The sequence below is a fragment of the Ahaetulla prasina genome, chromosome 1 (genome assembly GCF_028640845.1).
Source record: "Ahaetulla prasina isolate Xishuangbanna chromosome 1, ASM2864084v1, whole genome shotgun sequence".
NCBI classification, from domain to species: domain Eukaryota; kingdom Metazoa; phylum Chordata; class Lepidosauria; order Squamata; family Colubridae; genus Ahaetulla; species Ahaetulla prasina.
Window position 1 is genome coordinate 64,243,152 of NC_080539.1, and position 19,920 is coordinate 64,263,071.

Here is a 19,920-nt window from a genome sequence, read left to right on the forward strand (position 1 = left end):
AAATGTGTGGTCAACAGTGGTGGGTTTCACTTACCTTTGCTACTGGTTTGCTTGCGTGCGTGCCACTTCTGCGCATATGCAGAGTCTGGGTGGGTGCGTGGAGCCTCCCGCCGCTGTTACTACCGGTTCTGCCAAACTGGGGCGATCCAGTAGCAACCTACCACTGGTGGTCAAGTAGGGAAATCTAACACCCTGGCATATAATCTCACTCCTCCTTGTTCTTTGCAGAAAGTATGGACAATCATGCAAATCGCTGGTGTGAAAATCTGCTGAATTACTGGATGAATGGAAATTTTACGTGATCTTCCTTGGTCCCAACCAACAATTTTTTTCCTGTTCTGCCAAGCTTAGGGAGCATGCATAATAGCATATGGAATGATCATATCTATCTAACTACTGATATATTTTTGTTGCCTTTAAATCAATGTTAACACACTGACTGCCTGGACTTGTCCCTGAGGTTTTCTTGGCAAGACTTTCAGAAACCTTCTTCCTGAAGCAGAGAGAGAATGACTGCCTGAAAGTCACCCAGATGGCTTAATCCCTACGGCAGTAGTAGAACTCACCATCTTCTGGTTTCTAGCCTTATGCCTTAACCACTACACAAAGTGGCTGTCAATTATATCTATACCTAAGCAGGTATATATCTATACCATTTTTACCACTGGCCATTTTATTTAACAATTTTCTAAGTGCTTTAAGAACATTTAGTCAGGATATGGCTGTCAAACTGAGAATCACTCCCTCCCACCATTACAAACACCCTAAATGAAATCTTCATGTACAAAATAAGTTTAATGTTTAATCCTGGAAGGAGGAGCTCATTGGGGATTTTCAAAGTAATAATTATGCTATCTAATAAAGTTTTGATTGACCATATGAGAATACATTTTATGATTTTGAAGAATGCTCTGAAGACTTTTCTTAAAACCATCAAATGACTCTTAAGCACGTTATTACCTCTGCAAAATATTCTGAGAATACACTTTCTAGAGGTGGGGGATATTTGGTTTTAAAACAGTTAGGATTAGTATAGTCAGGAATCAAAACTCCAGCTGCAAAGTACAAAGCTGCTAAAACTATTTTTCCCTGTCTGTTTTAAATAAAAATGCTCAAGAAGAATAAATAAATTTTTGTTTAATAGACCTGTAATTTATATGCTCGACTAGTTTCCTTCCTTTTATTCAGTAAAAGCTGATTCCGAAATCCACATGACCTACATGGATAAATGCCAGTTTAGATCATTTTACTGACTTCAATATAATTCTAGTGTGGTTGCAAAGTAGAGTTAATAATAATATGCACCATTTTTCAAAATATGACATCATCTATACCAGTCAGGCATTCTTTAGAAATCCATATTAAAAGACTGTTCCTACAGCACAGACCAAAGTTCTTTATTTGTTTTTAATGTGCTTTGTATTCTATCGCTTTTCTCTTTTGAATTCCACTTTCCCTCCCAGAAACTTAGAGTGGTGTACATGATTCTTTGTTTGCTTTTTAAAATGTGATGTTGAAAAATTAACCCACCGCAATGTTTTAATTGCCCGGGAAGAGCCATAGAACAAGTGAGTGAGTGGACTTGCTTGCTTATTTACTTATTTAAAATGGTATCTTTCCAAACAGGTCAAATTTAGATTGAAGAACATCCAGGGAGTTAGAACCACTACACAGATCCAGAACAACATTGTGTGACACAGTTATGCCTTTTCAGCAGCTACTATGCATGCGCCAACAGAAGAGGAAGCGACAGCAATGGTGGCCCTTGAAGACAAAAAGCTTCGCAGAGCCCAATAAGCTTAGCCAACAGAACTATCACAGTTTGCTGGCAGAGTGCTTGAAGAAAAGGTGTTTGTTTGAAGACCCGTCCTTCCCAGCAGATGTGAGATCCATAGGCACAGGACCATTGCTCCAGAAACTGCCCCAAAAGATACGGTGGAAGAGGCCACATGTAAGTGATGCAATGTGCATTACAGGAACATTTTATTAAAAGAAAGAAAAGAAAATAGTTTTCTGAAATCTTAGAAGGTATGAGGACCTGTTTTACAAAGATAGTCTTTGTCTAATGACCGGTCATTTAGTGACCATTTATAGTTATGATGGATTCCCAAAAAGACAGTTATGACCTGGTTTTGAAGTTGGGTGACCCACCCCTATCACATGGTTGTATTTTGGATGCTCGGCAACCAACCTGCATTTATGGCTGTATGCAGCATCTCATGGTCATGTGACCACAATTTTTTTGCCAGAAACCAGGGTTTACTTTTAGTTTTCAGTAAAAAACACCCATTGTGAACAATAGGTTTGTTTAACAACCATGCCATTCGCTTAATGACTGCCACATAAAAAGTTGTAAAAGTGTGTTGGTCATGTGATGACCTGCTTAAAGACTGGCACAACATACTTACTCTATTCAATTATGATCATAAGTTGAAGGCTACCCATGGAGGTATAACACATGCTTTGCAATTCACAGATCCCAAGTTCAAGGCCAGATGATTTAGCTTTTTAAAGAAACCCACATAATGGGAAAATTATTAATTGCAAACTTCAGAGAGCTACAGTCAGGGTACGTCTGAACTTTCTACTCAATCCCTTGCCTATACCAGAGACTCAGTTTTCTGAATGGAGGTTATATTATGCCCACTATTCCCAACCCATTGCAAATATATCCTGCTCTTGTGTTTTCCAGCATCAATTCAAAAGTGCTATTTTTTAATGCGAGACTTCTTAAATCCTTCAGAGAGAGATGATCTCCGGCACTTTCTTCTGTTCTTAAGCCGGCTCTAATGGACTGCTTTAACTGAACTGCTCAGCTGACTAGCAGTGCTTTTCCTCCCATTTTTCTTTTAAAAAACCTGCAGTTGATTCATCAGTGGGCTGTTAACTCAATGAACTAGCCTCATTTCTAGAAGTTCATGTTACATTTAGCCAGTGGTGGGATTCAAGTAATTTAACAACTGGTTCTCTGCCATAATGATTTCTTCCAACAACCAATTTGCCAAACTGCTCAGAAAGTTAACAACCGGTTCTCCCGAAGTGGTGCGAACTGGCTGAATCCCACCACTGTATTTAGCCCTTACATTCTTCAGTGGCTTTTAAAAGTAAAAAAAAAAAAAGCCCCTAATGATCACATGGCTCAGCTGGGATCATCAGAGGCTTTTAAAAGCATTTTTTACAACCTCTTCAACTGAAGAGGTTGTAGAAAAAAATGCTTTTAAAAGTTAAAAAAAAAGTTGGCCATGCCCACCCAGTCACATTAACCCCCCCACCAAGCAAACACCCATAAGACCGGTAGTAACAAATTTTACATTTCACCCCTGGTTTGCTCCCTGTTTATGTGCAGTAGCTTGCCTTGTCAGTGTGGATGGGGGTATAGTTTTCTCCTTGGTAGTTTGATTAAGACACTGTTTTTTCTTTATTTTTCTAGTGTTAATCCCTCCTTATCTGGTTGTAGGTGGTTGGTGAGGATGGTTTTTTGTTCTTTTTGTTTCCTTCTTAGCTTTTTTATTATCTCTTTTGAATGATGTATAAGTGTGGCTTATGTCTACTATATGTGTCTATTGATGGCTGATTTGTCTGAATGCCAAGTTTTCAGGAATTGCTTGATATTTTTGGTTTTATTTGACTTTGGATTTTGTCTTGATATTTCCTTGTTGGTAGATATATTATTCTTGGGTGTATAAATGCAGTTTTGAGTGGATCATCATTTTTTTCTCACAAGAATAATATTAGTTTCAGTATTTCCCGGGAAACTAAGAATGCAATTATCTGATTGTGAAAGCTCGGGGGATAAACACTGTATCAACAAAAGATGATTATGTTAAAATATATTCACTTTATCCTTGAAAGAATGAGCAGGCTACAAATTTATGTTTACATGACAAATACATTCTGTTAACATTGATTCTTAAGAAAAGTTTGACTCATCATATTTCTAGGTCTTCTTTTGATTCTCATTTAAATATTCATCACTACCAAATGCTACTGTATTTATGTTTTGACGTATTCAATTCAGAAATGAAAACCTTCACTTGGTGAGGACTATTCTAATTTCTTGGGACTGGTCTCAAATCTCATTTTATAATGCTGGCAGGAAGCAATTATTTGTTTTTAGGCTGATCCTTGGTTATATGCCAGATTACAAACTCCCTATGTTACACTTCTTTCTTGAGTTCCAACATGTTTCATGTAATAGCAAAACAAAGATGCTTATAATATTATAAAAATATTTATACAATAATGCATTGTATAAACAGTCTTGTGTGGGTTTAAAGTGGCTTATATATACCTATATATTGCAGGAGCTGCACAAGAATCCAATCTTTTATTCTACCAACAAAAAAAGGCTTGCTCTATGTCAAGGACTGATAGGTAAGAAATATTTCAAGAAAGAATGTCATTTGTGTGAATATTTAGAATATGTCAAGGTTAGTTTAGTCTACTAGATCCATTTCAAGAGATGTAGCTCTGGAAAAAGCTCATTTTAACCTGGAATGGTCTGGCAGAAAATACTGTAGGCTGCTCCAAATTGATCTATGCAGCCTATATTAGAATAGAATAGAATTTTTTATTGGCCAGATGTGATTGGACACACAAGGAATTTGTCTTGGTGCATATGCTCTCAGTGTACATAAAAGAGAAGATCATCAAGAATCATAAGACACAACACTTAATGATAGTCATAGGGTACAAAGAAGCAATCAGGAAACAATCAATATCAATATAAATCATAAGGATACAAGCAACAAAGTTACAATTGTACAATCATAAGTGGGAGGAGATGGGTGATGGGAACGATGAGAAGATTAATAGTAGTGCAGACTTAGTAAATAGTTTGACAGTGTTGAGGGAATTATTTGTTTAGCAGAGTGATGGCATTCGGGAAAAAACTGTTCTTGTGTCTAGTTGTTCTGGTGTGCAGTGCTTTATAGCATCGTTTTGAGGGTAGGAGTTGAAACAGTTTATGTCCAGGATATGAGGGATCTGTAAATATTTTCATAGCCTCTTTTTGACTCATGAAGTATACAGGTCCTCAATGGAAGGCAGGTTGGTAGCCAGTGGTGGGATTCAGCCAGTTCACACCACTTCAGGAGAACCGGTTGTTAACTTTCTGAGTAGTTTGGCAAACTGGTTGTTGGGAGAAATTAGTAGGGCAGAGAACCGGTAATTAAATTACCACTGTTGGTAGCCATTGTTTTTTCTGCAGGTCTAATTATCTTCTGAACTGTGTGTCTGTCTTGTTGGGTTGCAGAACCAAACCAGACAGTTATAGAGGTGCAGATGACAGACTTTCATATTTGGAATTATCAGATTCTGCCTCTACTTATTTGGTATATGTGCAGTATAGCTTAAATGGCTATATGTTTTTAGATGAAATTTTCAGGAAAGTTAGCCTATGAAAAAGAATAAACTTTCATGGAAGGTTCTGTCTTGAAATAAGGCAGATTAAAACCAACTGCTCCAATTTAAGTAAAGGACATTTTGCTACCCATTTGGGATTTCTCCAGCAATAATAACATACAAAAATCAAATATAAAGTCAACTATGCAACCATAAATATATGCGAATGGAACAAAAATGCCATTTCTAAAGACAATGTTTGTAATTTGATTGTGTGCTGCCTAGAGTCACAAATGTGAAATGGGCAGCTATACAAATTATATAAACAAATAAAACTTCACTGCAGGTATAAAAGGTCTGCTTTCTAATCTAAGTTTCAGTTACAAATTTACTACTAAAGATGAAATGCATTCTACATAAAAAGGCACAAAGTTACATCTGGCCTCTATTAGTCAATTCCTGGTTAATTATAAAAGTAATAAATACCTGAATATGTACTGCCTTCTATTTAGTGCCTGAAATAAGGTGAACAAGCAGTTTTTAGGTTACCATCTGTTTTCCTTAACTATTTTGGCACAGAGAACTGCTGGTTTTTGGCTGCGGTGGAAGCTTTAACATTTCATGAAGACATTTTGTTTAATGTGGTACCACAAAACCAGAGCTTTGAGAGGAAGAAATATGCTGGAATATTTCATTTCAAGGTGAGCATAATCCCCAGTACATCTTTTTAGAGGTTTAGGATAGGAATTGCCATTGATATGGGCCTTTGCACAAGGGAATAATAAAATAGAGGGAAAATATGTGTCATGATGTCATTGCGTGAATAACATGTTTTATATACCATGTTTTATATTAGTCATGTGAAATGGTAGATGCAGATTACATAATATGTGTGTCATTTGAACAATGTTGCACGTGAGATTATTGTGATTAGAATTATTATTATTGCAAGGAGGAAAATGGCCACATAATCCTGTGAAACAAATCAAAAAGTTTATGTAATCTGGATACTTAACTTTTCCAAGCAAGAAAGAGCTTTTCATCTGAAGTATTTTAATTCAATCAAATGTTTGCTCCTCCTTGTCACTTCAGACCCTGCAGATCCATCTTACTTTCATATAACCTGAACTCATCTCTTCAAACATTATTGTTTTGGTCATTATCATACTACTGTTGCAAAAAGTTCATTTATACTTCCCTGCAGTTATGGCTTGATTCACGGGTGGTATTCACTCACCTTCGCTACCAGTTCACAAATGTGAGCGCACGCATGCCACCTCCGTGCATGTGCAGGACCTGATGATGTCCGGGGTGAGTACGCGGAGCTTCCTGCAGCCACTGCTACCGGTTCGTCTGAACCGGATAGAACCGGCTGAATATCACTACTAATCACCAATGAGCAGGATTAGATAATGCCCTTTCTCAGTCTTTGAAATAGAAGCATGATCCTTGTGTGTTCCCTTCCTTTTTCAGTTCTGGCATTTTGGAGAATGGATTGACGTTGTAGTAGATGATCGACTACCAGTAAATGAAGCTGGTCAGCTTGTTTTTCTCTCTTCTGTTTATAAGAACTTATTCTGGGGAGCTCTTCTGGAAAAAGCTTATGCCAAGTATGTTATTTCCCTAGCATTCTGTCATGGACCTTATTCAGTCTATTTAAAACCTAGTGTTATAATCATCTAACATCCATTTTAAAAAATACCTGGCAAAACTCTCTTGGCAGGCTGTATGGTTCTTATGAAGATCTACAGATTGGGCAAGTGTCAGAAGCTCTGGTAGATTTCACAGGGGGAGTTAATATGACAATAAAGTTGGCTGATGCACCACCTGATCTCTGGGACATCTTGACAAGAGCAACCTACAGCAGCTCGCTCATGGGGTGCCAGACTCATGCAGGGGTAAGAGCTTTCCTTCCTTTCTCTCACATTATTATTAACTATTATTATTATTATTATTATTATTATTATTATTATTATTATTATTATTATTATTATTATTAATTAATTAATAATTAATAATTACACATTATTATTACCTATTATAGTACACCGAGAGCATATGCACCAAGACAAATTCCTTGTGTGTCCAATCACACTTGGCCAATAAAAAATTCTATTCTATTCTATCTATTCTATTATTATTTGTCCTGTAATTCCTTGTATGTCATTTATTGAAGTAAGTGAGACATTTCCCCTATTAGTTGCCCAACAAAGAACATTATGTGATAAAAGAGATTATTTTAATAAAGGAGACGAAAAACAAGATTTTTGGTGCCTTCTTTTAAGAGCGCAAATGCCTCTTAAAAATACTATAAAAAAGAATAAGTTTAGTATGAATCTCGTTATAAGAACTTTGCTTTTTTTTAAAAAAAGCCTAAAACACTCGCTTTAATGAAAGACATAAATTATTTGTCATTTAAGAGTATCTTTTCTATAACCCTTTTCTATAACTGTCTGAGAAACATTTTGGAAGGAGTCATATAAATTGAATTATATTCTATACAAATATGTAATTTATTTAAAAATGAAGCCTGCTAATCAGATTTTTATGATTTTACACGTGGAGAGTAAAGATATTGCTGCTATTCTTCTTTTTCTGCACTATTCTTTTAAATCTCAATTTATGCTGCATCTCAGCAATTTTTTTATTTTTCTAAGCTGAACATTTTAAAATTCAGTAGCTGAATCATCCCCATAACTTCGTAATAGCTTGCAGAAAGTTTAGTGAGGAGTTTAGCTTAGTGGTGGGATTCAAATAATTTAACAACCGGTTCTCTGCCCTAATGATTTCTTCCAAACAACCAGTTCACCAAACTGCTCAGAAAGTTAACAACCGGTTCTCCCGAAGTGGTGCGAACTGGCTGAATCCCACCACTGGTTTAGCTCAAACTGTTTACAAGTATTCACAATGAACCAACTACCAGCTGTTTTTTCTTAAAAGCAGACTGTATTGGTTCCACTAGGAATGAAGAAAATAGTTCATAGCATGGTGAAATATACTGATTTTGTTTTTCCTACAGCCAACAAGGGTCCTAGCAAATGGCTTAGTGGCTGGTCACGCCTATGGTGTGACTGGCATTCGAAAGGTAAGTGCACACTTGCTTTGATCATTCCCAACATAGTTTCCTTAATGGGTTTATATTCTTACCTTCTATCTTAACATGACAAGGAAGAAATTTAGAAATAAGCTGTGGGTTTAGCATTTTTAAGCAGTGTATGAAGCCAACAGTTCATTTTGAAAATATGGCTTAGCTTTATTGACTCACACCTGACTATCTGATTTTCTGGCTTTCATTTTGTATTTTTGGTTATCTGTTGTTTAACTTAACCCAGGATTAGACAACCTTTTGGGGACTGAAGGCCAGATTTAATATTTTTTTGTATGCCAAAGGACACTGTAGTCGGGGCACTAATGCAAGTGCCATGTTGAGATGGGTGGAATCAGAACTTTTTGTTTTGACTTTTCTTAAGCTTCAAGGAAGAGTTTAGTGGAGCTTTTTTAAAACAATATTATGATGTCAGTTTAAGAACTTACACTTTGTTGCTTTTGGTTTTGGTGTACATTTTCTACCTCAAAATGAAGAATAATTCTGAAGCTGATGTTCAGCAGCTAAAAGATTCTTAGGGAGCACAATAGAATAATGTGGAGGCTGTTTTGTGGATTTTGTATTTTTCAGTAAGCCATGATTTAGGTTAAGTTAAGTTGTTAAGGTAACTTAATGACTCGAGATCCATCCCACCACTAAAAGAATCTAACGGCAAAGAATATAATGATGAAACAGTTAAAGCAAACCTCTTTAACACATTCTTTGGCTCAGTCTTTGTTAACAGTAACTGCGCATACCCAACATTCCCCAATTGTACCAACAATGAGTACAACGACCTAACACATATAGATTTCACAGAAGATAATGTTGAAAAAGCTCTTCGCAAACTGAAACCATCCCTATCTATTGGACCTGATGGACTGTGTGCATACTTCTTAAAAAAGCTTTCCACTAATATAGCAGAACCCCTTAGCATAATCTTTGAAAAAGCTTTCATGACCAGTTCCCTTCCCAAACTTTGGTCACTAGACACAGTCATCACTGTCTTCAAAAAAGGAGACCCCAGGCTAGTTGAAAATTACAGACCAATCTCTCTATGCTGCGTCACCTGTAAAGTAATGGAATCTATCATCAACCAATCCATTACCCTCCACCTAGAAACAAACAACCTACTCTCTAACAAACAATTTGGTTTCAGAAAAAAATTGTCATGTAATTTACAACTTCTCCACTGCAAAAACATATGGACTACAAATCTTGATCAAGGCAAAACAATAGATGCAATTTACATAGACTTCTGCAAAGCTTTTGACTCAGTGGTACATGATAAACTTCTCCTAAAACTAAAATCCTACGGCATCTCCGGACCCCTCCACAATTGGATAACAGCTTTCCTGTCAAACAGACAACAAGTGGTCAAAATTGGCAGTGCTCTATCAAATCCTGTTCCTGTCAAAAGTGGCGTTCCCCAAGGCAGCGTTCTTGGACCAACATTCTTCATATTATACATTAATGATCTCTGTGACTATATTATAAGTAATTGTGTTCTCTTTGCTGACGATGTCAAACTATTTAACACCACCAACAATACAGCTACCCTTCAAAAAGACCTTGACTTTGTGTCAGAATGGTCAAAAACTTGGCAACTCCAAATCTCAACCAGCAAATGCTCTGTCTTACACATTGGAAAAAAGAATCTGAACACTAAATACAACCTTGATGGACATTACCTTACAGATGACCCCCACCCTGTTAAAGACTATGGAGTTTTCATATCAAATGATCTAAGTGCCAAAGCCCACTGCAACTACATCGCAAAAAAGGCTTTAAGAGTTGTAAATCTAATCTTGCGTAACTTCTTCTCCAGAAACACTAGTCTACTAACCAGAGCATATAAAATATTTGCTAGACCAATTCTTGAATACAGCTCGTCTGTCTGGAATCCATACCAGACATCAGTACAATTGAACTTGTCCAGAAATACTTTACAAGAAGAGTTCTCCACCCCTCTGAATACAACAAAATACCTTATGCCATCAGACTTGAAATCCTGGGTTTAGAAAACTTAGAACTCTGCCGCCTTTGACATGACCTGAATTGAACTCATCCATTACAATGTCCTTCCTGTTGAAGACTACTTCAATTTCAATTGCAACAATACAAGAGCACACAATAGATTTAAACTTAATGTTAACCACTCCAATCTTGATTGCAGAAAATATGACTTCAGTAACAGAGTTGTTAATGCTTGGAACATACTACCTGACTCTGTGGTCTCTTCGCAAAATCCCAAAAGCTTTAATCAAAAACTGTCTACTATTGACCTCACCCCATTCCTAAGAGGTCTGTAAGGGGCGTGCATAAGAGCAATACGTGCCTAACATTCCTGTCCTATTGCTTCCTTTCATTATATCCAATTAATATAGTTATTACATACTTATGCTTATATATTGCTTATATATTGTATAATTATTTCATGCATATGCTTATATATACTGTTGTGACAAAATAAAAATACCAAAACACCAGTTTTAATTGCTATTGCAGATAAATTGCAGTCTCTGCAAATAGGCCATAAAAGCCAGTCTGAACTAATGGTTAAGGCACCAGGCGAGAAAGCAGGAAACCAAGTTCAAGTCCTGTCTTAGGCATGGAAAGCCAGCTGAGTGACTTTTGGCCAACCACTATCTCTCTCTCTCTCAGCCCAACCCACCTCACAGGATTGTTCCTGAGGGGAAAATAGAAAGAAGATATGTTGGATACAATTGCTACCTTGAGTTATTTGTAAAAACAACAAAGGTGGGATATAAACAAAGAAACAAATAAAAATTGGCTCTTCAAAATCTTTAGTTGGGCTATTGAACCTTACTTTAATCAAGCTCATAAAGCTTTGCTGTGTTGCTGCTGATGGCAGATAGAAGAGGGTCACTGAAACCTCTGCTTGTAATATTGCCCTTATACAATTGAAGATTAGCTACTATAATACCAAGTCCTGATCACTTCAATGGCCTTTTTGAAGCAGAAGTATGGGGGCCCTTAAGGAATATGCTGGGGCCTGCACCTGGAGCAAGGAAAGGACTAGAGCAAAGCAGAAAACACTAGGTAAAAACCTGCATTTTTCTTAGACCAACCCCAACTGATTTATTTATAAGCTGAATCCCCATTCCTCTTACCTTAGCTAGGCTTAGAGTCACTAACTTCAATTTTAACTGACTGAAAATTCACAGTAATGAAGAAGGGGCTGGGGAACCACAAAAACCTTTGTAGGGCTGTCACATATAGACCAAAGCTATGAATGATATTTTGCAAAACCTGTGAAGGCACAGAGCCAGCTACGGAGTTGCTTTACCATATTCCCTTTAATGGCATGAATAAAAGATAGAAGAGTAATAGGTAGCCTCTTGTGTAAATCAAAAGCAGTAACTCATCCATTACAATGTCCTTCCTATTGAAGACTACTTCAACTTCAATTGCAACAATACAAGAGCATACAATAGATTTAAACTTAATGTTAACCACTCCAATCTTGATTGCAGAAAATATGACTTCAGTAACAGAGTTGTTAATGCTTGGAACACACTACCTGATTCTGTGGTCTCTTCGCAAAATCCCAAAAGCTTTAACCAAAAACTTTCTACTATTGACCTCACCCCATTCCATAAGAGCAATACGTGCCTAACATTCCTGTCCTATTGCTTCCTTTCATTATATCCAATTAATATAGTTATTACATACTTATGCTTATATATATCCTTATATATTGTATAATTATTTCATGCATATGCTTATATATACTGTTGTGATAAAATGAAAATACCAAAATACCAATTTTAACTGCTATTGCAGATAAATTGCAGTCTCTGCAAATAGGCCATAAAAACCAGTCTGAACTAATGGTTAAGGCACCAGGCTAGAAAGCAGGAAACCAAGTTCAAGTCCTGTCTTAGGCATGGAAAGCCAGCTGAGTGACTTTTGGTCAACCACTATCTCTCTCTCTCTCAGCCCAACCCACCTCACAGGATTGTTCCTGAGGGGAAAATAGAAAGAAGATATGTTGGATACATTTGCTACCTTGAGTTATTTGTAAAAACAACAAAGGTGGGATATAAACAAAGAAACAAATAAAAATTGGCTCTTCAAAATCTTTAGTTGGGCTATTGAACCTTGCTTTAATCAAGCTCATAAAGCTTTGCTGTGTTGCTGCTGATGGCAGATAGAAGAGGGTCACTGAAACCTCTGCTTGTAATATTGCCCTTATACAATTGAAGATTAGCTACTATAATACCAAGTCCTGATCACTTCAATGGCCTTTTTGAAGCAGAATTCCTTAAGGAATATGCTGGGGCCTGCACCTGAAGCAAGGAAAGGACTAGAGCAAAGCAGAAAACACTAGGTAAAAACCTGCATTTTTCTTAGACCAACCCCAACTGATTTATTTATAAGCTGAATCCCCATTCCTCTTACCTTAGCTAGGCTTAGAGTCACTAACTTCAATTTTAACTGACTGAAAATTCACAGTAATGAAGAAGGGGCTGGGGAACCACAAAAACCTTTGTAGGGCTGTCACATATAGACCAAAGCTATGAATGATATTTTGCAAAACCTGTGAAGGCACAGAGCCAGCTACGGAGTTGCTTTACCATATTCCCTTTAATGGCATGAATAAAAGATAGAAGAGTAATAGGTAGCCTCTTGTGTAAATCAAAAGCAGTAACTGATCCATGAGCTCTGCTGACAGTAGCTAAGCTAAACTGAGCAAATTTTATCTTGCTAAAATGAGGACAGTGGGAAATGGAGGGGTCTAATGTTTTCTTTTGCAAATCATATGGCCAAAATACTGAGCACATGCACTATATCTAGTTTCCACTTTGCATACCGAATGCAAGCCACCCAACCACATTTTAACTAACTCAGCCCATGTGGTTAGTTGCTGATTCAGTATGCTGAATAATAGATACTAGAAATATATCTCACTGTGGTAAAGAAGACTAGAATGAGATTATTTCTGTGTCCAGTCTATAGTTCCAATGTTGAATATTGATGGGCAACTTCAGATATCTCATAGCTCTCTCAAAGATATCATAGTTATCTTTGTATTTTAGACAGGGTGTCCCTTCTAATATAGATTATCTTCTTTAAAGTCAGAATCACAGCCTTCTTCCTGTTCTCCAGCACGTTGCCTGTACATTTGGCTTCTTTTGGCAAATGGCAAACAATTTACTGATGGATCAAAACCTGGCAGAATATATTATTGGGCTTATGGAACCTGGATGCCCTTACAAATATTTAGGCATCAAGTTACTCAATATTTACTAAACCCATACTGGTATCTTGTATCTTACTTAAAAAGTTATAGTTACCCAAAGCAATGGAAAGTTGAGGAATAATTCTTACTGTACCAATCTGTTATTGTTTCCCAAAGGTGACATGCAAACATGGACCTGAAAATTTAGTAAGGCTAAGAAATCCCTGGGGAAAAGTTGAGTGGAAAGGGGATTGGAGTGACAGGTGAGTCCTTACAGCAAAATGAAGTGACACTTCAGATGGATGCAATCTCAATGCCACCCGCAGGCAGAGATCAACACAGACAAGGTCATCAGTTAGAACACAACACTGAGCTGTTTTGAAAGATCAGACAGCACTAGTGGAACTGAACTTGGGTGAACCTTAAATACATTACTCCAAAGACCAGAGAATAAACATGGTGGTACAGCTGGATGAAAAAGAAACTTTATAACTTTCCCTGGTTTCACCCAAGATAGATTAAAATCTCAGCACTGCAATTTATTTACTAGGAACTCCAATTAATTGGAGACTTTTAAACATGTCTTGATCAAAAGTGAGAATATCAGCAACTTATATAAGCAGTTATGATAGGGACTGAGAAAATCCATAGGAAGTGAATCTTTTTCTGCTAAAGTTTTGATAAAGCTTTCCTTGATAGCACTGATTTTTAGTTGTGATACTATTTATTTGTTGATTTAAAGATATAGAATCAATAATAGCAAATCAATCTGTAGTTTAACAGAATGTGAATGTACTAATTATATAAAAATGAACCTATATATTAACAATAATATATGTGAGGAATCCATAGAAAGTAAATTCCTCTTTTTTTTTTATTCAAAAAGTTTTACAAAAAAATCCCCCCCCCTTTCCCCCCAACCCCCCTTCCTTCACTAATCCCCTCCCCCCCCTGACTTCCCAGAACAAGCACAAGGTATAGTTAAAAATAAAACAAACATATGCTAAGAAAATTTTCCCCCAAAACTATTATACCAATTTTCCCTCTCTAGCTCTGACTTCCTCCTAACATAACCAAAATCCTTAAAAAAAAATTAACAATTAACAGTAATAAGATATGTAAAGCAATAGAACAAATTAATCCTAAAGTGTTTAAAACCAGCTAAAGCATAAAAATCCAATCCCATTCAGAGAATATCTCCCTTATAGCTTCTATAACCATATAATTTCCCCCCCCAGGTCTTTCTTACATAAGATCTTTCGAGAATATTCTATTTAAAATTCAATACAACACATTATAAAATTTCAATACAGAAAATTACAATATCTATTCAACTTTAGTCCTTCCTCGTCAAAATCCAGTATAAATCCAAATATCTAGTCTTTTATGATAGATATAAAACATATAATCAACCCATTTCTTCCAGATCTTCCTCACATATTGTCTTTCAGGGACACTAATATTTTTGTCTGTTAATATTTCAAAACAACCTTGTTTCAAGGATAATATTTTTGTCTCTTGCCATTTTTTGATGCATTAATCTCTGTCTTTCCTTCATTACTCCTTTTGAAAAGTCAGTCACAATATTTCCTAGTAGTTCCTTATTTCCAAGAATCCACAAATTACTGCCGTATATTTCATCAGTCCAAAAAGAGAACTCTTGGAAAGCATTAACCCTGTGAGTTTTTTCGGTTCGGGAGACAGCCTTCTGTAGCACAAATTCAGGCATTTCATCCAAACTATTTAAAGAAAACTTCTTTACATCAACTTGTTTATTCACGATCATATCTTCATATTTATGCACTTTTGTTTGTATCTCCTCCATTCCATTTTCCAAGTCCTGATTACACTGGTTGATTTCCTCCAAGCTCTCATCCAAAACGTCCCCATTTTTTATCAATTCGTATTTTTGAATAATTAAATACATTCTTTCTGTGTAATCCTGTATAAAGTCACGAATCCATTCTTCTGAAAGAACCTTCATGGCAAAGTTCTTGCTGAGAATCCCCTTATGAAATACTTAAACAACGTAATATAATCCAACAATCCACAGTCCAACACAATAAGATAAAATCTCCATTCAGTTTCGATTTCGCAGCAAGGCTCCTTCCCTTTCCCTTCCCTTTATTGCTCTACTTTCAGTTGCTCTCAGACGCCATTTTAAACAATTAAAGGAAGGGGGGAAAAATTCTCTTTTTAAAGAAGGTGGAAGTCAGAAAGTCAAAAATACTTGCAAACCAATAATTGTTCACTCATGCTTCTTCCATCTGCTTATAGAAATCCACAAAAAGAAATCAATTGTTAGCAGAAGTGGACACCTTCCTCTTTTCCTGCTTTTGCAGAAGCGCACTGAATACTGGAGATTAAAGGAGGATTCAATGGGATTCGACCTTTCGGGACTTTGCATAACAAAAACAAAGCCCCTAGGGGAATCTACCACTCTCCCCCCCTGCTCTTTCTCTCTCTTTCAACCAGAGAGGGAAATTGAAGCCGGGAACAGCTGTTCGTTGCTGTTTTCACCGGCTTTTACCATATCCAGTGCGGAGTGCCATAAATTAGCACCCAGCGAGAAAGGTGGCGCCAAGCGGAAGTCAAGGCTTCCTCTTTATATGCAAAAACATTTTGCGGATTAATTAGGATAAACAAAGAGGGAAAACATTGAATTTAATAAGTATTTATGTATTTTGTACTTTTAAATTTAAATTTAAATTGCACTGTTTAACATCTACTCATTCAGCAACTGTATGAAGTGCTGAATGAATCATCATAATTGTGGTTGTTATGTTGTCCCTGCGGTCATATGATTGAGATTCAGGTGGTGAGTGATTGGCTCACAATTATGACATCACAGTGTCCCAGGGTCACATGATCACTATTTGTAACCTTTATTTCTGGCTTCTACCTAGCAAAGTCAATGGGGAAGTTGGCAGGAGATCGCAAATGGCAATCACATTACCATTTCATTGTAACCATGAAATATTTGCCTAACAAGAGCAAATGGGGCTGACAGAATTGCTGTTGTAAATTGGCATGGTTGCATGACTTCATGCCTTATAACCACATTATTTAGTAATAGAATTGCTGGTCTGAATTACCATGGGTAAGTGGGGACTCCCAGTAACAAATCAACCAAATTTCAGATAGTATCTGAAAATTCAATTTCCTCTGAATTTAGTAATGCAATTTTCCAACTAAATATTATATATCAGGTAAATAAACATGCCCCATTAATTTAGGGCTGGAGAAATGAGAACGGGTAAATTTTGGGTGTCCAGAGAAAGCTGTAATTCAGCAGAAGCTCTTTCTGAACGGAATGTGTTGCCTGAGAGTTCAGGCCTTCACTGAACCTGTAATTCTTATTGCATCAAAGCTGAGTGAGCTCTGTTGTACAATCATCTTTTTTTTTTCCATTTTACTTTAGCTCTGGAAAATGGGAGCTGCTCAGCCCCAAAGAGAAGATTTTGCTACGAAGAAATTCCGATGATGGAGAATTCTGGTACTTTCATGAAATAATAAATTGGCTGTGTCTTTCAATCTATTCTTTTTCCAGATGCTTTTGCTCAGTATGGGTATTATTTCGAACAATCTTCTTTGTTTAAGTTCCTGCCTCTGAATAGAAATGGTAATGCTAAAGCAGGGAAAGATGAAAAAGGGGATGCCTGTTGCCCCATCTCTCATGGGGTGAATATCACACACTTTCTTCAGTGATGTGCTTCACTTGAATCACCTTCCAGTTGAACTGCTTCATCAAAGCTTTGCACAGCCACAATAGGGTTACTCAATCCAGGATACCCTTAGTTCTAGCAATCAGAAATAGTAAATTATGTGCCAGAAGAATATATCAAATTTTAATATTCAATATATTCAAATTTTAATATTCAACTGTAGAGCTAGTGTGTAATTATCATGCTAAAACATCAATCAGGTAACAAATAAAAATAATAATCAGATACTTGGTGAGTATGTATCAAATTTTGAGTAGTCAGAATCAGAGGTGGCATTTGGCCGGTTCAGGCCGGTTCAGGCGAACCGGTAGGGGTGACCTACAGGTGGGCTTGCCCACCCACCCGGGTGCAATCCCATCCTATATCACTGTGTTTTTGATGCCGCATGCATGTGTGGATGGTGCACGCGAGTGAATTGCCGTGTGGTTTGACATCGCACACATGTGCAGCTGGTGCACGAGAGCAAATTGCCATGTTTTGTGATGCTGCATGCATGTGTGGATGGTGTGTGCGTGAGCTCACATTTTTAGTGCTGAGTGAACCAGTTGCTACAGTATGTGAAGCTCACCTCTGGTCGGAATGAATATGAATATTTGACTCCATGTATGTAGAGGAGGATTGTTAGAAGCACACCCCAAGAGCTAATAAGAGACTCTTGCACAAAGAATATTTAGTTCAGTAAAGAATACTTAGTAACCAATAACAAAGTAGGGATTTTGATAATGTCAGGGAGTAGATCTGTTTAGTTTGCAAAAGAAAGCATTAAGGTAGCAATAGAATTTAGACTTATATACTGCTTCACAGTGCTTCACTATCTTGAAACTTCCAAAGAGTATTATGCAAAAGATGAAGCTAACTCGTTTTCCATTGCTCCAGAATGCAAGCTTACAAGTAATGGTAAGAAACTGCAGAGAAACAGTTTCCTCATTAAATATTAGAAGAACTTCCCAACTATAAGAGTCGGTGTAGTCTCAGAAAGTAGTGGACTAAGTAGTGGATCAGTTACAATTATTGCTGCATTTCCTAAATGGATTTGGAGGAGATGGGATGAGATTTGAATCTAAAACCTATTATAAAACCAGACACATCTTATTCACACAAGCATATGCACAATTGTTTCATACATACTCGCAAATGCATACACTCACGCTCCATAACTACAGAGCCAGAAAGTTAGTTATTCCACGTTTTCATATTATAGCATTTTTTACCACTAGGTGGCAATAGCAACATAGATTTTAATGTTATGCTTTTTGACAAATAACATTCCCCAGGTAATTTTTCTTTGCTCTTGCCTTTTCACTCTTGCACTCACATTCATGTTTTAGCACTAATGATATGTCAGGCATGTTACACAAATCTGCATTTTCTTTTATCTTCTCCTTTGGTGATACCTATCCTTTTTATCAATGCTAATTAGACAAGGTGACAGGTGATTAAAAAAAAAGGTAGGTTGTTGGCCATGCCACATAATCAAAGCCCTGTTCCTGGTTTACATATCTGGTCATAAAACAATGTCTTTCATCATAGGATGTCACTGGAAGACTTGAAAATTCATTTTGTGGATCTGATGATCTGTAAATTGACTCCTGATCTCATGAGTCAGGAAGATGGGAAGAAGTGGATGTGCTCTATGCATTTTGGCAAATGGATCAAAGGAAGCACAGCAGGTGGCAGATTGAAGAACTTCAGAGGTGAGACTTCCTGGGGAGATGAAGTTTGAAAAAATAATGCCTTGGTTTAAGGAGGATCTGCTCCCTTATAATAATGCCTATGGAGCAACTTGAAGTCAATCATATAATATTGAATGATATGATATCAAAATGCTGAGTTAACTCCTGCTGAAGAATTCTTCTTAAACTATTTCTGTTGAATAATGATGTGCTTCAGCATGCACATCAGCTTATATGTGAAATTGCAGAAAAAAAAGAAAAAGAAAAAAAAGAAAAGTGTTTCCCCCCCATTCCTTTGCAGAGTTGGTGGGCAGTTTCCTCACAAGCAGGAACTGATAAGAATATCAACCACTTTCAGGTTTCAACAGATGTATTGCAGGTAGTCCATGCTATAACTTGTTGCTGGCAATCCTTATGATTTATATTGATATATTGATCATCAATTGTGTTGTAAATGTTGTACCTTGATGAACGTATCTTTTCTTTTATGTACACTGAGAGCGTATGCACCAAGACAAATTCCTTGTGTGTCCAATCACACTTGGCCAATAAAAAAATTCTATTCTATTCTATTCTATTCTTAACAATGGTAATAGGGACCAGAATGCCCATTGCTAAGTGATGCGGTCATAAAGTATGATGTTATGTGACTGCATTTGCTTAGCAACAACAACCCTGTTGTGATCGCAGGACCTCACTAAGCAAGTGACTAGGACTTTTGACTTCCTGCCCGCTTCCTTATTTACTTTGCTTGTGAGAAGCAGGCAGAGAAGTTCACATGTGGCGATCACATGACCTCAGGGACACTGCAACAACTGCAACTTTGAGGATGAGATGTAAGTCCTCTTCATTCAGTGCCTTCAAATGAATGGTTGCTAAATGAGGACT

The 19,920-nt window shown here is 36.9% G+C and overlaps 1 protein-coding gene across 1 annotated transcript in view; it reads left to right on the forward strand.

Annotated features, from left to right (window-relative positions):
* Positions 1-1,632: 1,632 nt before the first annotated feature.
* The window catches only part of CAPN14 (calpain 14), a 61,228-nt gene continuing 42,940 nt past the window's right edge, over positions 1,633-19,920 (forward strand). The window contains exons 1-9 of the mRNA XM_058163795.1: positions 1,633-1,951; positions 4,305-4,374; positions 5,923-6,044; positions 6,817-6,953; positions 7,067-7,241; positions 8,363-8,428; positions 13,812-13,897; positions 17,056-17,130; positions 18,890-19,053. Coding sequence (XP_058019778.1) covers positions 1,703-1,951; positions 4,305-4,374; positions 5,923-6,044; positions 6,817-6,953; positions 7,067-7,241; positions 8,363-8,428; positions 13,812-13,897; positions 17,056-17,130; positions 18,890-19,053 — 1,144 coding nt within the window. The 5' untranslated portion in view covers positions 1,633-1,702. The remainder of the gene's footprint in view (positions 1,952-4,304; positions 4,375-5,922; positions 6,045-6,816; positions 6,954-7,066; positions 7,242-8,362; positions 8,429-13,811; positions 13,898-17,055; positions 17,131-18,889; positions 19,054-19,920) is intronic.